Source organism: Dama dama, chromosome 31 (assembly GCF_033118175.1).
Source record: "Dama dama isolate Ldn47 chromosome 31, ASM3311817v1, whole genome shotgun sequence".
In the NCBI taxonomy this organism is placed as follows: domain Eukaryota; kingdom Metazoa; phylum Chordata; class Mammalia; order Artiodactyla; family Cervidae; genus Dama; species Dama dama.
In genome coordinates, this window is record NC_083711.1 from 58,851,577 (window position 1) to 58,869,602 (window position 18,026).

An 18,026-nucleotide genomic window follows, 5' to 3' on the forward strand; every position below is an offset into this window, starting at 1 on the left:
TATGCTTTACCCGTAAAAAGAAGGGTTTTTCACCCCCCAAAACCTATGTTTGCTTCCTTTGGGCAGTGTCACCCCCACTGGGAACGCATAGTCTAGAGGCCCCAATACATTGAGTGATGTGAGCAAACGCTGGGTGAGAGAGTGGCCTTCAGTAAACAGACCTGGAGGGGGCTCATGAGCTTCAGGGCTAAAGGGCCCCGAGGGCAGGGTAGTATCTATGGTAGGTGAGAAGAAATTTTCCTAAATATATGAGATCACGTGTTCTTTGACCTGGGTCACCATCCCCACCTCCCCAGATGCCACCCAGAGGTGCATTAAAGAAGATTTACTCTCTTCCTCGTTGTTCAGTCACCAAGCCGTGTTGGACTCTTTGCAACCCCATGGACTGCAGCACACCAGGCTTCCCTGTCTTTCACTATCTCCTGGAGTTTGCTCAAACTCATATCCATTGGGTCAGTGATGCCAGTCAACCATTTCATCCTCTTCCTCTTATTCTTCACTTAACTCTTGTTTCATCCTTCCCTCTGTGTTTTTAAGTGTAGTCACTACATAATCTAAAATGCCATTGTGTTGTTGATGGTATGTATCATGATGGTATGTATTGTTCATGGAATGTATGTGACTTGAATTGTGTGTTTTATTTAGAGACCGGCTTCCCAAGAAGCTTGCTTTACACTCTTTTTAATTAAGTTCAGAAAAATGGCTACTATTCCAATTTGCGAGAAATGGGTAGTGAAAGTGCTTTAACTAAAAACTGTTGTGTGTTCACTTGAGATCTCCCAATTCCCAAATAACACCCCTTAGAAACAGTCAAGCAGCAGTTGGTGTTCCAGATAAAGAGCAAACTGACTGTCCCCTGTCCTGACATAGCAGCTCATTTTCTCCTACCTGGTCCCTAAGCCGCTTGAGTCATGTCAACTCTGAGACCATATGGGCTATAGCCCGCCAGGCTCCTCCATCCATGGGATTCTCCAGGCGAGAATACTGGAGTGGGTTGCCATGCCCTCCTCTAGGGGATCTTCCCGACCCAGGGATCAAACCTGTGTCTCTTGTCTCCTGCATTGGCAGGTGGGTTCTTTATCACTTAGTTACCACCTAGAAACCCCAGTGCAGTGTAGGAGGAAATACCTAACATAGGATAAATATCCTGCTAACCTTTTCTTGTTCAAATATCTTTTTCCTTGTGATTTTGCTGCTTCAGTAACTTTATTCTGAACTCAGTAACCCAGTACACATATAAAATGCCCTAATTAAACTTAAATATCCTCATATAATGACTTACTAGAAGGCATGATAAGGAAGGAAGGTGCCCCAATATTTTTCTTTTCTTGCCAACAAGCTGTGATTTTTCAACTGGTCAAAAGGCTGGAGGCATTCCTAGAACAAAAAGATTGTTAAAGAGAGCTGCTCCTCAGACATGCGAAAGGCAGTCCAGCAGATTTTCATCTGAAGATTTGAAAGTACTGGAAGACTGACCAGAGAAACTGATCCCAAGAAGTCAGAGAGCCTGTTGGCAAAGGGTAATCTTACATTTATAAGCAGGGGCGCCAAGCCTGGGTAGACAGAATCACCAGGGGAGCTTTTCATGTTTTTCCTCCTCAACTCCCACCCCAGAGAGATTCTGACTTCATAGGTCTTGAGTGGGATCTTGGGCACTTGTGTTTCCTAAAAGCTCCTCCAGGGGATTCTGATGTGCATTCAAGGTTGAGAATTACTCCTTTAGATTGCAGAGTGCTTTCACATACATTATGCAGGGTTTTATATACATAAAGAGAGGAAGTAGAAACATTTTAATGCCTTTTTATTGTATAAAGGAAACAGGAAGGACAAGCGTGGTAACTGAAAATGAAAAGATTACAGAAAAATGTTTCCAAAAATTGGAGGAAAATACCTCCACCTGTGTAGGGCTAAAATTAGGGATGATATCAATCCATGGAGTGTAGAACATTAAGGAAAGGCCTGTTTGTTCATATTTTCTGCTCTGTCGGAATATTCTTGAGATGACAAAAATTCCCTTCCCAGAAAAGTTTAAAAATAGTTATCCAGTATTTAATGACTATTATTTTCTAAAACCTTATTTAGTCCACTCTATAAATGATAAATATTAGAGAAGTAAAATGTTGGTTGTTAGATGAAAAGTTTGTTAGAAAATATCATGTTACTATTTCCATGTGCATTTGGGGGCTGTGCATATTATTGGTATGTATGGACAGACAACGTGTCTTCACAATGATCCTTGCAGCTTTCAGATGGTTATAATTAATAATTCTGCAGATAAAAGTGGCAAGTAACAACTTGGTTGTAGCCAGCCAAGATATAGAGCCTACTCTGGGCTCTCTCAGCTCAGAGGAAACAGAAGTCAAGTCACAGTGAGGAAGAAGAAAATAAGTTGTGATCAGCAAGTAGGATATTGTGCTTTGAGATTTTAAAAGTGGGCAATGACAGAGCTTAGGCGGTGACCCAGTGGGAGAGTGACGGCTACTGTCAGCAAGGTAGAGGCTAAGCTGTTATCTCCACATCAGCCAAGAAGCTGGGGAGGAATAGTGCTTCAGGTGCAGGAAAGAAAATCTTCCAGACCCTAAGTGTTTAAGGTAAGGAATTTCAGGTTATCACCTCTTTTTCCCTCTAGTTTCCAAGTGACAGAGAGTGACTAATAATAACAGTAACAATAGTTAAGCACTTAGTATGCATCAGCATTGTTCCAGGCACTTTGCATGCATTCCAACATTCACAACAATTTTTGTGCCAATCAATATGATCATGCCCATTTTACAGATGAAACAACTGAGGCATAGGGTAAGCAGCTTACCCGGTATGAGTTTTAAACACTGGTGAACAGAATTGGGATGAGAGAATATTTTATGAAAGCTATCAGCAAAGCAAGTGCGTAGAGTCTGAGGAAGGGGCCTGGTGAGATATGAGGCTGGAATAATACACGAACTTTGTTGAGGAGAGCCCTGAACACCAGTGACCAGAGTTTGAACCTGATCTGTGGGTAGGAGGGAAATGACGTGATCAGCACTATTATCTTGAGATGATCGACTTTTAAGTGTGAACAGATTAGAGCGGCTGGACTCAAAGGACAAGTCAGGGCGCTGTTGGTCCTGCTTATAAGACAGATAGTGAGGTGGGTGGCAGGTGAAGGTTAAAGGAAGAGACATGTCTGATGTCTTTTTTAGAAGTCAGATACTAAGATTCAGTAACTGGTTGGATGCAGGGGGTGAGGAAGAGGGAAGAATTTAGTTAGAATCCAAAGCTTCAAATCTGAGTAACTGAGTGAACTGTTGACAGATCTAGCAGAGGCATTTTGTGGGGATCAGAGGGGCCGCATGAGTGGCTGGCTTTATGGAGTAAATGGAGAATCCGTCGTTTGTCGTGCCTACACCTGCAGGCAGGTGTAGCCGGAAGACCACAGCAGAAGCTGAACACATAAATTTGGAATGTTAGAAGAGTCTGGGCTAGAAATGAAACTTTTTGGTGTCATTTGCATAATGGTGCTGTGATTAGAAGCTTGGGAAGTGGATGAAATCACTGAGGGTGGGAAAAGGAAAGAGTAAAGACCCTTGGAAACTTTAAACCGGGAGACAGGCAAGAGGGAGAAGAGCCAGCAAAGGAGGCCAGAGGAGAGCAAAGAAGGACAGGGGCCCCTGAAGAGCAGGAGAGGCCAGAGGAGAGCGGTCAGAGGAGGACAGGGGCCCCTGAAGAGCAGGAGAGGCCAGAGGAGAGCGGTCAGAGGAGGACAGGGGCCCCTGAAGAGCAGGAGAGGCCAGAGGAGAGCGGTCAGAGGAGGACAGGGACCCCTGAAGATCAGGGGAGGTCAGAGGAGGACAGGGACCCCTGAAGAGCAGGGGAGGCTAGAGGAGAGCGGTCAGAGGAGGACAGGGACCCCTGAAGAGCAGGGGAGGCCAGAGGAGAGCGGTCAGAGGAGGACAGGGACCCCTGAAGATCAGGGGAGGCCAGAGGAGAGCGGTCAGAGGAGGACAGGGACCCCTGAAGATCAGGGGAGGCCAGAGGAGAGCGGTCAGAGGAGGACAGGGACCCCTGAAGGTGCATCGTGCATCACACGGGAAAGGAAAGTGAAAGTGAAAGAAGCTCAGTCGTGTCTGACTCTTTGCGACCCCAAGGACTATACAGCCCATGGAATTCTCCCGGCCAGAATACTGCAGTGGGTAGCCTTTCCCTTCACCAGGGGATCTTCCCAACCCAGGGAGCAAACCCAGGTTTCCCACATTGCAGGCGGATTGTCTACCAGCTGAGCCACAAGGGTAGCCCAATAACATATACAAAAATGTAAGAAGGTTCCGGAAAAGAGCTGACTTAGCAGACCCTCACAGAGGCCAGGAAGACTAAAGCCATTTGGAGTTGTCGATTGCAAGGATATAAGGATCAAGCGTAGCAACACAAGGGTAGGAGGTTGCTTCCAACTGGAAGGAGAGAGTTGATCAGGGAGACGAAGGTCACAGCACTGGCCTGTTTCAAGAATTGGACAGCCAGGAAAAAAGAGGACAGTCACTTGAAGGGGTGAGACGTGGAAAGTGATTTGTTCTGTTCTTAAGATAAAGAAGACCACTTAAATCTATTGTAGTCAGAGATTAAAAAAAAAAAAAGCCCTGGAGAGGTTGAGTGAAGATGCACACATACTTTCAGATGGTAGCAGCGAAAACCCTTCCTGTGGCAGAAATGGCCACAGAATGAAGTTCTAAACCATTTCCTAACCTTGTCATAAAACAAGCCAGGGCTCACGGAGCCATGATCCTGACCAAGTCCACGCAGCAGTTGTCTCCGAGAACAAGGCGATGGGGTGGGGTGCCGGTGGAGGGGGTTCCACTTCTCTGGGGGAAATGTGTGAATTTAGTCCATGTGTCCCAGGGCAGAGGGCGAAAAGCGGTCCTAAAGACAGTCTGGAAACTTTTTTTTTTTGGCTGTGCTGGGTGTTTCTTGCTGCTCAGGCTTTTTCTAGTTACAGCAAACAGAGGCTTCTCTTGTTGTGGAGCGCGGGCCAGGACCAGCAGGCTCAGCAGTTGCCCTGAAACACGTGGCATCTTCCTGAACTGGGTATTGAACCCATGTCCCCTGCATTGGCAGTCGGATTCTTAACTACTGGATGACCAGGGAAACCCCAAGACAGTGTAAAGAGTAAAATATCTTCTTTCAAGGTTTAGGGAGATGAGGAAACTTTGATAATAAATCTGGGGTGGAAAATATTAAGATTTTCCTTTTGTAAGTACTCTTTGCACAGTCTAACCTTGTAAATACTCTATGTGAGGGTTGGGGCATTTTCACCTGGTTTTTCGAAAAAGAGATAGTTAAGCGCACTTAAGCGTCCGGATGTTATTGTTCTCACTCTACATATGTGAGCTCAACAACCTCCTGGAAAAAGTTAGGTAGGAAGGCAAAAATATTGACAGTGGTTAATGGGCGAGTGCGGGCTTTGACTGCTAGAGGCCTCGGAAGGGTAAACGCGATCACACAGGCAGCGACCAGCCTGCTCCCTCGTCCTGTTCCTTCCCGTCCAGGGGGTGGCCGTGGGCAGGGCTAGGCAGCTGGAACAGAAGAGGGAGCAAAGAGGTGCAGAGAGACTCCGGGTTCCCCGGGCACGCACGCCCTTCCTCTCCGCAGGATGCGCTGGTGCCCACTGTGTCCCCAGCGATTCAGAATCGGTCCCTGGGGCCCACGGCTGCCGCACGGCGGCCCAGTCCTCAGACGCAGAGAAAAGCCCGAGGTTGTTAGCACGTCTCCCTCCGGACAGGAAGCTGGGCTCAGCATCAGCCAGAGAACGCCAGCAGGGATTTGCTCTTCTCCACCCTTGGATAGTGGCTATTCCCTGATACCCAGGGAAGAATTAAGTGCAACGCATAACTCACACTGTATTACACACTCAATCCCAAACAGCTGGGCTGCTGATAAAATCTGAAAAGAAGCGAGAACTGGCTGTCCTCCATCTATGTATAATGTATTCCTAATAAATCTCTCAGTGAAGAGGTATAAAGAGCTCCTATTTCTGCTGCAGCCCAGGGAAGCAGAGCATTCGGCGGGGATCCAGAGTCTCATTAGCAGAGACAGCGAGTATGGGAACTCCAGGGGGACTCGCTCCACGTTTCTATTGGTATCAGCTATTTTTTACCTGAAACGTGCTAGTAATTTTCTTGCTCACAAAATTCACTTTGCCTGAGGACTGATAACTATGCTTTTTCTTAATAGTTACTGAATACCCTCATGTTCTAGAGAATACACAGCAATACAGCGTCGCTTGCCACACTTTTTTTTGTTGTTTTTTGGCTTTATTTCTAAAAAGATAAAACAGCAAAACCACTCCCAGAATGATTTATTTTCAAGAAAATGGAAATAATGAAACATAAAAGAGTAGAGTTGTATAAAATCCTACATTATGTATGAAATACCCACTCTAAAACTTGCTGAGAAGCGTAACTGGTGACAGCCAGGAGTATTCTGTGTGAATAGAAGAACTTTGATTCTGGTGTGGGTCGTAGTGATTAAGGACAAGATCGGCAGTGTCAGAACACAACACTCTCCTCCTAGATTTTGCCTGCAAAGTGCAGCTCCCTGTGAGGAGAACCCTGGGGTCAGAGCCACTCCCCAAGCCAGCCAAGTAACAATGGCTGACCCGGATGGAAACTGCTGACAAAACGGAAGATATTTGTTGAAGATAATTTTTACTTGTTACTACTGAAATACTTTCTCACTATAGTTAGGAAAGTGTCTCTCGTGGTCATTTGGACTTTATAACAGTAAGATCATCTCAGTGTCCAGGAGGGTCCTCACCCTCTTTAAGGAAGAGAAATGCAACATGCACTTGATCATTTAATAGCAATTTTGGCTTATTAAGAGATGATTTCAGAAACAGGGGCATATAACTAATAAGGCTCTTCAGAATGTTTATATGATCTGTTAAGAAATCATTACCACTGACTCATTTTTACAATAGGAAAATAGTATATACAAAAGTGTAAGAAGTCAGTTTAAAAAAAATAAATTCTGCCTTTCTTAGAATTTAAATGCCTGTCCCAGCATTACTGAGATGGACACAGAGTTGTCTTTTCTTTCAATGCTTGCTTGAATAAAGCAGCTGCACCACCATTAAACATTCTCCTATGAGGGACGCTTAAGCAGCCTCAGTTTGTCTCTATTAGGAATATTCTTCAGAAGACATCTTTATTTTTCCAAACATTAGTTTAGTTCTTCAGAATAGATTTCCTGTTGAAAATGAATTTTCTGAAATGAAATTACTAGATTAAATGGTGTGAATATTTTAAAGCTCTTCTCAAACATTTTTCTAAGTAGCTTTCCAAAAGGGTATTTATTAATTTACCTTATACCAGTAATGTATGAAGTGATCATTTTACTCCTGGCTGAAAAGTGGAAAGTGAAAGTCGCTCACCTGTGTCTGACTCTCTACCACCCCCTGGACTCTATACAGTCCAGGGAATTCTCAAGGCCAGGATACTGGAGTGGGTAGCCTTTCCCTTCTCCAGGGGATTTTCCCAACCCAGGGATAGAACCGTGGTCTTCCACATTGCGGCGGATTCTTTACCAACTGAGCTATGAACGAGCTGCTAATAAGACTGCATTGCCTTTGTTTGTGTTTATTTCATCCCTTGCAAGCTTGGAAATTTTTGCCAGTATTTGTTGTCAGTATTCTGTGTGTGTACTTGGTTTTTAATTCTCATCTTTTCGGATTATCTGTCCCAGCTCAGTCTCAACACTCACCTCCCCTTTGTTGCTTTGTGTAGGCTCCCATGATTCGTTCAGCTACTGGGTCGACGAAAAGTCCCCAGTGGGGCCTGACCAAACCCCAGCGATCAAACGCCTCGCCAGGATCTCCTTCGTGAAGAAGGTCATGAAGAAATGGTCTGTGACTCAGAACCTGACATTCCGAGAACAGCTGGATGCTGGGATCCGCTACTTTGACCTGCGTGTGTCTTCCAAACCAGGAGACGCCGACCAGGAAATCTACTTCATTCACGGACTTTTTGGCATCAGGGTCTGGGATGGGCTGATGGAGATCGACTCGTTCCTCACACAGCACCCCCAAGAGATTGTCTTCCTGGATTTCAACCACTTCTACGCCATGGATGAGGCCCATCACAAACGCCTGATTCTCCGGATCCAGGAGGCCTTTGGAAGCAAGTTGTGCTCAGCCTGCAGCGTGGAGAGCATGACGCTGCAGACGCTGTGGGAGAAGAAGTGCCAGGTAGGAGGGAGCACAGAGAAACTTCCAAGGGCAAGAACGGAGCTCTTCCTGCTTTTTCTGGGCCACCAGCTCTAAGACGTCTCACTCCAGGGCCCTTGGGGTAGAAGGCGTAGAGTGTTTGGGATAATAAAGTCTGGTTCCTGGGCTGTCAGATGGCGCCAAGGGCTCCCCTGGGCACCACTGAACCGGGATTGACACCCGCCAAATAGTTACTCCTTGTTTGGCAACTGGTTGAGCATCTAAGTTGACTTTGAGTGACCTGGCCAGAACCAGCCCAAGGCAGAGCTGTGAAATAGGACCAGCTGGCCATTACCATTTTTCTGTCTCCCATCCAGTCTGTTTTCACCCTCCTCATTCCCCTAAGGGATAATCTGTCCCATGGTGCCTTCAACTCACTGTCAGATCATCCCTGACAAATGTTAATTGATAGGTAGAAGCATCAGCTGACAAAGGCACAGGAAGTGACTCATCTCAGAGGTGTTAACATTTTTAAGGGCGTTTCAGTCCGTGGGGGAGACAGTGTTCCAGAAGGAAAGGCCCAGGGGACCAAGGCTGGAAGAGCACCTCCAAGTCGAGAAGAGCCCCGACTTAGACCCGTGCTGCAGAGACTCAGGGAAAGGGGTGTGGGCCTCAGGCAAACTCTTCTCTGGTCTCAGAGGACAGTGACGGTGGGAGAGGAGAGCTTCAGGAATGGTCAGGCTCCAATATAGACTCTTTGAAAAGGAAAAAAGACCTTTCATTCACAGTTGCTCCCTTACTCACAGATGCATTAACCAAAACATCTTAAAGAGGCAGTTATTTTTGAACTGAGAGAAGAGCTTTTAATTAAAAATCAATTTAAGATTACTCATTTGCAAATATATATTGAACACCAAGTATGTGCCAAGCTCCTAACTAAAACACTTGGGTTAAATCAGTAAATAAAACAAAGATCCTCCCCCTGATGGAGGTTTCATTCAGGTGGCGGGAGATAGATTAGGTAATAAATATGACAAATACAGTCTATAAAGTGTTAGAAAGTCATGGGAGCAATGGAAAAAGAAAGGCAAGCAGCGTAAAGGGGAGCCAGGGTTCTGTGGGTTGGAGGGTCGGTCACAGTTTTAAATAGTTTGATCAGAGTAGCCCTCATGGAAAAGATGGCATTTGAGGGAGTTAATCTATTGGGGGAAGAGCTTTCCCAGCAGAGGAACGAACCACAGCAGAGCCCCAAAGCAGGAAGGCGCCCGACATTGTCGAGGAAAAGCAGGAGCCGTGGGGCTGGAAGGCAGGGCCACAGAGGGGTCAGAGAGGTAGCGGGAACCATGAGGGCCTTGAAGGACTTGGCTTTTACTCTGAGTGAGGGAGGTTCTGGGAGGGTCCCAAGCCCAGGGTGCTGTGGCCTAACGTAGGTTCTGCTGGCATCCCTCCGGTTACTAAGAAGAAGCTTGGAGTAGAGACGGAAGGGAAGTATGGACACCAGACTCTCAGTGGGAAGTGGTCAGATTTTGAATCCAGGAGAAATTAGAGCTAATAGGGTTTCCGCATTGCTGGGACCACGAGGTTTCAAGGATGACTCCCAGACGTGGCCTGGGGAGCGAGAAATGCTAGGCTGCACTGCACACCCCTGACTGGCCCCACAGAGCCTGAGCCTCTGGGTCTACGAGACTAAAGAGTCAACCTCGGTGTCTGTTAGTTAGCTAAGCTATCTTTCTTCACTAAAGCTTTCATAAGTGATATTTTGCCAAACAGTTACCATGCCTCTCCCCCAAACATAAGGGTTTTTTTGTTTTTTTTTTACCTGTTTGGACTCACAAGTCTGATTTGGAGAAATTTTTTCCCAGTGGAATCTGGCTCTTACAACGTTAAGTAATACTAGTAACAAGAGCAATAATAACATTTATGGGATTTTACAGTGTGCTAAGTAGAGGGATTACCTCGTTAAATTCTCTCACCAACATAGGTTGATATAGGTTGTCATTATGATCCTTATTTTACAGATTTGAAAACTGAGGCTTTCCCAGGAGAACATTGTTGGCTAGTGGCAAGACTCCCCAGAGTTCCCACAGTTCTCCATGCTTTCTCAGGGCTGTTCACACATCGTGGTGATTTTCACAGCCAGAGTCATAGATTATGCTAGCAAAAACACTTTGGCTTTATTTATAAGCCTCTATTATCATAGGTTGGAGAAGGCAATGGCACCCCACTCCAGTGCTCTTGCCTGGAAAATCCCATGGACGGAGGAGCCTGGTGGGCTGCAGTCCATGGGGTCGCTAAGAGTTGGACTCGACTGAGCGACTTCACTTTCACTTTTCACTTTCATGCATTGGAGAAGGAAATGACAACCCACTCCAGTGTTCTTGCCTGGAGAATCCCAGGGATGGGGAGCCTGGTGGGCTGCCATCTATGGGGTTGCACAGAGTCGGACACGACTGAAGCGACTTAGCAGCAGCAGCAGCATTATCATAGGTTTTCAGAGGGTTAGCTGAATGGGAGACAGGGAAGATCTGTGAATGGGCCTTTGAATATGAGGATTTGGGTAAGGTTGAATTTTGAGCTAAGTTGGTAAACAGGTTATAGTTTTATAATTTTGTACACAGGCTGCCATATTGCATACTAGATCATTTAGAAATTTGCAAGAGAAACAGGTAATTTCAGGAGTAACGAATCATGTGGGCCGTGAATTTCTAGCAGAGAGTAAAGCTCTGTTATAGTTTTAAGTGTGGACTAGTCTATATCTTTCAACAACCAACACCCCTAAAATTATGACAGAAAGAGACTGTGATGACATGTCAGAAAAAGGGCTCATGGCATCAACTTGAATTTCAGGGCTTCCTTGTTCCACTTTCTTTCCCAGCGATTTCCCTGCCATGCCTCTTAAAAGCTGAACAGAGAGATCTCCAGCAGAGCGTCAGCCACGCTGGTGGTTAAACTTTAAATATTCATTATGTAATGAGCTGCCTTGCATGTAACTCCCAGAGTATTTTATTACCATAATTTAATGGCAAGAAGTGTACAACCATTCAGTCACATTTCATTTACTCCATATGCAATTACATCCCAGCTCACAGGTATGTGCTGGTACATTAGTGGCTATGGGTTTTGAGGGTACAGTGAATGAAAAGATTTCATCTACAACTTGGCAGTATTTAGAATCTTAAGGAGAAGGTAAGAAGAATATGTGACACTAGTGAAATATAAGCCAACTGATATACAATCACAAGACGAAACTGCCTCAAATGTACTGTATGTAGAAAAGGGTTTGTAAGCCATCAGTTGAAAAATAGTATATAGTCTAAATCTACACCCCGGGGCCCTTGGAAAGAATGATCAAAATAAGAAGAGGTCAATTAAAGAATAATTCTTACAGGAAATGAGATTTTAAATCTGAGTCTCGGGAGAAAACCGGCACGTGAATTGCTGAGCTGGAGGGAAGAATATCTCAGATGGGAGATACAGCAGAGTGAGGTAGGGAGTCTGATGCCAAACACAGGCCCTGGGCAAGCTGTGGCCCCTCGAGTTCTGTAAAAGGGGTCCTGGTGTGCTGGGCCAACCTCCTACTGTAAGCAGAAGTTATCCCTCTAACCTTCAGGATCAGATTACTCGAGAGGCTCCCAAGGAAAGGCATAAAGCCCCTTTTGTAGCATGTGTCCTTTTTGCACATTCTCCAAGGCAGAGTAGAGAACGGCACTGTCCTTTCAAGCCCTGACCCTCTGCCCAGGGCCCAGGAGCGCAGGAAGTGGTCTGATGGGCCGCGTGGAGGGATCACGCCGCCTTCCGCCTCTCCTCCCACCGTCCACTTCACAGCCAGCTCTTCACCCTTGTGGACGCTGCAGACCCCGGCCTTCCAGACAAGCCAGCTCCAATGCCAGCAGGAAATCCCCCCCAGTCTCCCAGGCAATCTGCTTACGATGAGCCTGTGATTAACCTCATTAACACATGTGTTTACCACGGACATCGTTAGTAGTCAGTCAGACGTTACTCAGAGCCATTAAACACAAGGAGTGCAACCATTAGTCTGCTCCAAGCCCGGGGCCTGGCGCGCCCTTTCTCCAGGCCCTCCAGGGCAGTTAGGCTCCTTAGTCACCAGCTGAGTGCGCCTCGGAAACAAGACCCACATTCAGAGTCTTGCCCTCGGGTGCCTGGAGGATTATGCTCTTGGGCCAGCTATCCAAGGATTGCAGTCCGGGGAATGTAAATACACAGGCTGGACATTCCCTCAGGAAAGAGTCCCTGCCACCCAGGAGGAGAGAAAATATAGTACTGACCCGGGTTCAATTCCTGGGTCGGGAAGATCAGCTGGAGAAGGGATGGGCTGCCCACTCCAGTATTCTTGGGCTTCCCTTGTGGCTTAGCTGGTAAAGAATCCACCTGCAAGGCAGGAGACCTGGGTTCGATACCTGGTTTGGGAAGATTCCCCTAAAGGGGAAGGCTACCCACTCCAGTATTCTGATCTAGAGAATTCCATGGACTATGCAGTCCATGGGGTCACAAAGAGTCAGACATGGCTGAGCAACTTTTACTCACTCACTCTGGAAACCTAAGCAGCAGAGCTCTGGACTGGGAAAATCCCTGTCTCTCAGCTGCCTTCAGAAGCTAATTAATGCTGCGATGTAGCTTGCTAATTATTTTAACAATATTGCTAGTATCACCACCATCCTGCGAGGTCCCCGTGGAGACTCATCCCCTGCTCGAAGTCTTCCCTGTCTTCTGCAGCCCCTGCTGTCCCTCACCTGGCAGGTTTCATCCAGAATCAGCACACACACCTGAAAACCCGAGACCTCCCAGATTAGTTCAGTGTGTGGATCCCAACCCAAGGGCTCAGGGTCAATTCCGTGAGCATAGGAGTCATAACTTACACACAGGACCAACCGCAGAGGTTCTCCACCTGGGGTCCAGAGATTCCCAAGGGAAGGGAGTCAGGGTAGAATTGAAGAAGTCCGTGAATTTGGATGGTGAAAGCACTGCCTATTCACTCTCAGACTCTAACTGAGTATCAGCATAACCACTGATAGGAGTGTGACTTATGAATTTCTCTCCTTTGTTTGTTATGAACGTTTCAGGTTCTTATCTTCTATCACTGTCCCTTCTACAAGCAATACCCCTTCCTGTGGCCTGGAAAGAAGATCCCAGCACCTTGGGCCAACACCACGAGTGTGCGCAAGCTCATCCTCTTCTTGGAGACCACATTGAGTGAGCGCTCCCCCCGTGGCTCCTTCCACGTGTCTCAAGCCATCCTCACGCCCAGAGTGAAGACCATCGCCCGGGGACTGGTTGGCGGCCTCAAGAACACCCTGGTCCACAGGTAGGAATAAGCTTCCTCCCACAAGTGAGGGTTACAAAAAAAAAAATCTCTTTATCTTGATTTTCTTCTGAATGAACAGCAGTAAAACTATATACTTTGAAGATTTAAAATAACAAAATTCCAAAAGCATAGTATTTGAAAAAGCTGCGCACTAGAGGTGACCTGCAGGAACCGTGGCCAGAGGATCTCTAAGTAAAATATTCTGTTGAAATGCACATATCATACCATGAAGACTCTAAATTTCAATACAAAAGCAAAGCACTTTCAGCCTCCAGCAGTCTGCTCCTGTTCATGTCGGGCTTGCAGTTCTGTCTCGTTCTGGCCCCTGCCCTCGAAGCTGCCCAAGCGCTCACGCTCCTATGAAGCATTAAATGAAGCTTCTGGGTCAGGTGCTCTTGACTCAGAGGTGGCCCACCCAGGGTTTAGGGCATCCTTCTCCCTTCCTTAAATGACAGTCCTAAGAAGCAGCTCGGGATGCCATCCACCACGTCAGAGCTTCAGATACATCCTTGGAGCAGAATTGATCCTGACTGTACAGTTAGGCTGGAGAAGCTCCAGAAATGTTGTATTAAATGATGTTTTTTATCCTGGACACTGATAAATGATTAGGTGTTGTCAAGAAAAAGGATGGCTTGTATATATGTACAAGTATGTATGTATGCCTATGCCTGTGTATAAATGCAATGTTAATAAATATGTCTACCCAATAGGGCATCCCTTGCAGCCAGAGCTGAGAATGTTAATGTATTTGGGTGACAAGGGATACTTACAAGAATCACTTCGCTCCCAAGTTCTATTCTAGGTGCTGAGCGCCGGTGTTCAGATAATGAAAGATCCACCCAAACAATGTGTCCCCGTCTATCTGGGTAGTTTGGGCAGCGTGACTTCCTGTAACAGGAGCTCTCCCGGCTGCGGTTTGGATGACAACCTGAGACCTCCTGAGTCTGCTGGCCGCGAGCAGAGCTGGAAACCCCTCTCTGTGTGGCTCTGCTGTCCTCACTGCGTTACCGGTGCTGAACTTGGGAAAGAGTTTCATAAACCAAGATCAGGATTATGAGCTTTCCTTTGTATAGTATATGCTCACATACCCGTACCATTTCCTTATGCCTTTGGTAAATTTGTAGAGTAATATTATTTATTTATTTATTTATCCAGTGATGAATAGGAGCTAGATCCGGAGACACAAGATGAATAATCTAGTCTCTGCCCCCACAGATGTACATTCAGTGAGGAAAAATAAACATGTAAATTTCTGTGTAACACTGAAAAAAGTGAAGTGAAAGTCGTGTCCAAGTCTATGCAATCCGCCAGGCTCCTCTGTCCATGGGGTTCTCTATGATAAAGTCTGTGCGGAGAGTTGTACTTATACGGGAGAGAAAGTCTTTAAAGATAAGGATTGTTATATCTTATTAGCTCGATATATCTTATCCCCCGGAGGAGGAAATGGCAACCCAATCCAGGATTCTTGCCTAGAAAATCCTGCGGACAGAGGTGCTTTGTGGGCTACAGTCTCTGGGGTTGCAGAGTCAGGCATGACTGAGCACACACTCACGTGTTGCCTGGAAAGTCACGTGTCAAAGTCGTAACCCCCAGTCCCTCAGAATGTGGCTGTATCTGGAGAAGGAACCTTTAAAGGGGTAGTTAATTTAAAATGAGGCCCTTTGGGTGAGCCCTGATCCAATCTGACTGGTGTCCTCGTACGAGGAGGAGATTAGGATATGCAGGGACCCCGGGGATGGGTGTGCACAGAGAACAGACTGGTGAGGACACAGGGAGAAGGTGGCCGTCTGCAGGTCAAGGGGAGAGGCCTCAGGAGAAAGCAAACCTGCCGACACCTTGATCTTGGACTTCGGACCTCCAGAGCTGTGGGGAAATAAACTTCTGGTGTGCAAACATGTTCTTACAGTGGCCCTGAAAACCTAACGCGGTCCAATTACAACAGGCTGCCTTTGACAAGTTTCCTGAGGACTCTGAGCTGTGGTTTTTCTCACCAGTTAAATGGGGTTGGTAACACCGCACAGATCGTGGAGTCTTCTCAGGAGAGTGCCTCCCACAGTGCCCGGCACAGAGCAGGCTTGCCGAGCCCATCCCCGCAGTGGCTCAGCCTTGGTCTCAGCGGGCCTCAAAGCCAGAGGGACGTTTCTGAGCTGCTCTGCAGCCTGTGAGATTCGGCGCCTCACCACCCGTAAGCAGCATGTGGCTCAGCCGTCTGCACTGAGCGCTCCGTAAAGAGGCCTTGGGGAAGGCTAAGAGTTAAGAAAACAAAGCCGCTCCTGCTCACAGTGGGTTCTGCATTCTCCTTTCTTTGTGCGCAATCCTGGTTATCTGATCCTTGCCCTGGGGAGGCTGCTTCGAGAACCCAGAGGTGACGCAGGCTCCGGCTTGAGTCAGCCGACGTGCCTCCACCCAATGTTTCAGCCTCATTTCTCCGTGATGACCAGAAGGTGGCACCTGCATTTCATACTTAAACACAGACAAGCAGAGGATTTTTCTCCCAAGAAGGCTTGAACGCATCAGATTCTGTGCTGCTGTGGCCTGCTCGTGGGCCACTCCTTGTTCCAGATCTGTCTCCAAAGGAAGCCTGCATTTGTGACCCTCCCCTCTCAGGACACAGCATTTGTGCTTTAGGAAAGTTTCCTACCCCCGCCCTCCAGTCTACTATCATGATTCCTTCTCCCAACGCGTGCACAGTACTTACTACATCCCAGGCCCTCCCCTGAGCCCTTTACACATCACTTTATGTGCCGGCTTTATCTGTGTTGTATGTGCTGCGCCAAGTCGCTTCCGTCGTGTCCGCCTCTTTGCGACCCCATGGACTGTAGCCCACCAGGCTCCTCTGTCCATGGGATTCTTCTCCAGGCAAGAATACTAGAGTAGATTGCCATGCCCTCCTCCAAGAAACCTTCCTGACCCAGGGACCAAAGCTGCATTTCTCATGCATTGGCAGGCGGGTTCTTTACCACTAGCACCACCTGGGGAGCCCCCATTACTTTATTTAATCCCCCCAAATCTATATGAAGTATTATTATGGTCCCCATTTTACTGGGGGAGAGACTGAGCCACAGAGACTTTGAATAGGTTATAGTCAAATCAAGGGTGTTCTTAAGTCTTCAGGAGTCCCAGTTAGAAACGCACATACCCCTGTGATAGTGGCCTACTGAGTCCTCATCAGCTGTGAATCTAAACATGCAAATCAGTATATGAGACGTGTCTTAGCCCATGGCTGACTGTAGAGTCCGCTGAGCAAGGGAAGAGAGCCAGGACTGATCACAGCCATCAGGATAAAAGGGAAAGAAAGAGAAAGGCAAAGCGCCGCGTGGCCTTGGCTGGGTCGCCTGGGGGAGACTGAGGAGTCGGCTGAGCCCGCAGAAGAAGGAGGGCCGCTTCCGGGAATGAGGAGCAGAGACGGTGACAGCCAAGGACAGTGTCGCCCAAGGAAGAGGAACGGGGCCATCAAGAAAGAAACTCGGCTTACTGTCGGATTTTACCAGGAGAAAAGCCTTCCTAAAAATGCTCCAGTCCCCTAACCAAACATCAGCCCTGGCGTGTGTCTCCCTTACGGCACCCTCAGTATTGCAGGCGTTTAGTGAACTATCTCACCATCATGCAGAACTCAGCGCTTCATCACCCCTCCTCTCTGCCACCCATGGCGCTTACACTCACCACCAGCAGGAACCATCACATTAAACTGTCATCCTTTGTTTACACCTCTGAATCGTGAGCTTCTTGGGACGTAACATTCTGGCTTTCACATAGAAAGTCCTCAAATTATAAAGTGAGGCTGACTGTCTGTCTGTAGACAACTTGTGAACAAGCATTGGTCTGTTAAGAAGCCACACATACTGCTGTATCCATATGGCAAAAGTGAGCCTTGACCCCTACTTCACACCATATATTAAAATTAACTTGAGATGGATCTTAGATTGAAACATAAAAGCAAAAATTATAAAACTGTTAGAAGAAAATAGGAAAATATCTTGTGACTCGGGAGCAGGCAGAAGTTTCTTAAGTTATAGAAACCATAAAAGAAAAAAAAGATAAATTAGACTCCATCAAAATTAAGGAATTCAACTCACCAAAATAGGCCATCGAGAAAATTAATAAGCAAGCTACAGGTGAGGATAAAATAGTCAAAAAGCATATTATCCAGAATATATTAGTAACTTCTACAACTCAACAGTTAAAAGAAAAAGAGCAAAAGGGAGAATGGATAAAAGAATTAAGCAGATACTTCCCAAAGAAGATACATAAATGGCCAGTAAGTACATGACAAACTGGTCAACCTCATTAGTGATCAGAAAAATGCGAAGTGAAATACCGTGAGATAACTTTTTACACCCACTGGAATGGCTGAAATTAAAAGAAACTGATAGCAGGAAATTTGAGAGAGAATGTGAAGCAACCAGAACTCTCACACTTCGTTCATGGAATGTACAATGAAACGGCCTCTTTGGGAAAAGATCTGGAAGTTTCTTATAAAACCAAATGTAAATTGCACATATAATAAAACAACTTCACTCTTTGATATTTACC

The 18,026-nt window shown here is 46.6% G+C and overlaps 1 protein-coding gene across 2 annotated transcripts in view; it reads left to right on the top strand.

The window, feature by feature from the left end:
* Nucleotides 1-18,026, top strand: part of PLCXD2 (phosphatidylinositol specific phospholipase C X domain containing 2) — a 56,310-nt gene that overhangs the window by 30,539 nt on the left and 7,745 nt on the right. For both annotated transcript variants that reach the window (XM_061134224.1, XM_061134225.1), the window contains 2 exons: nucleotides 7,752-8,212; nucleotides 13,252-13,493. In XM_061134224.1, coding sequence (XP_060990207.1) covers nucleotides 7,752-8,212; nucleotides 13,252-13,493 — 703 coding nt within the window. The remainder of the gene's footprint in view (nucleotides 1-7,751; nucleotides 8,213-13,251; nucleotides 13,494-18,026) is intronic.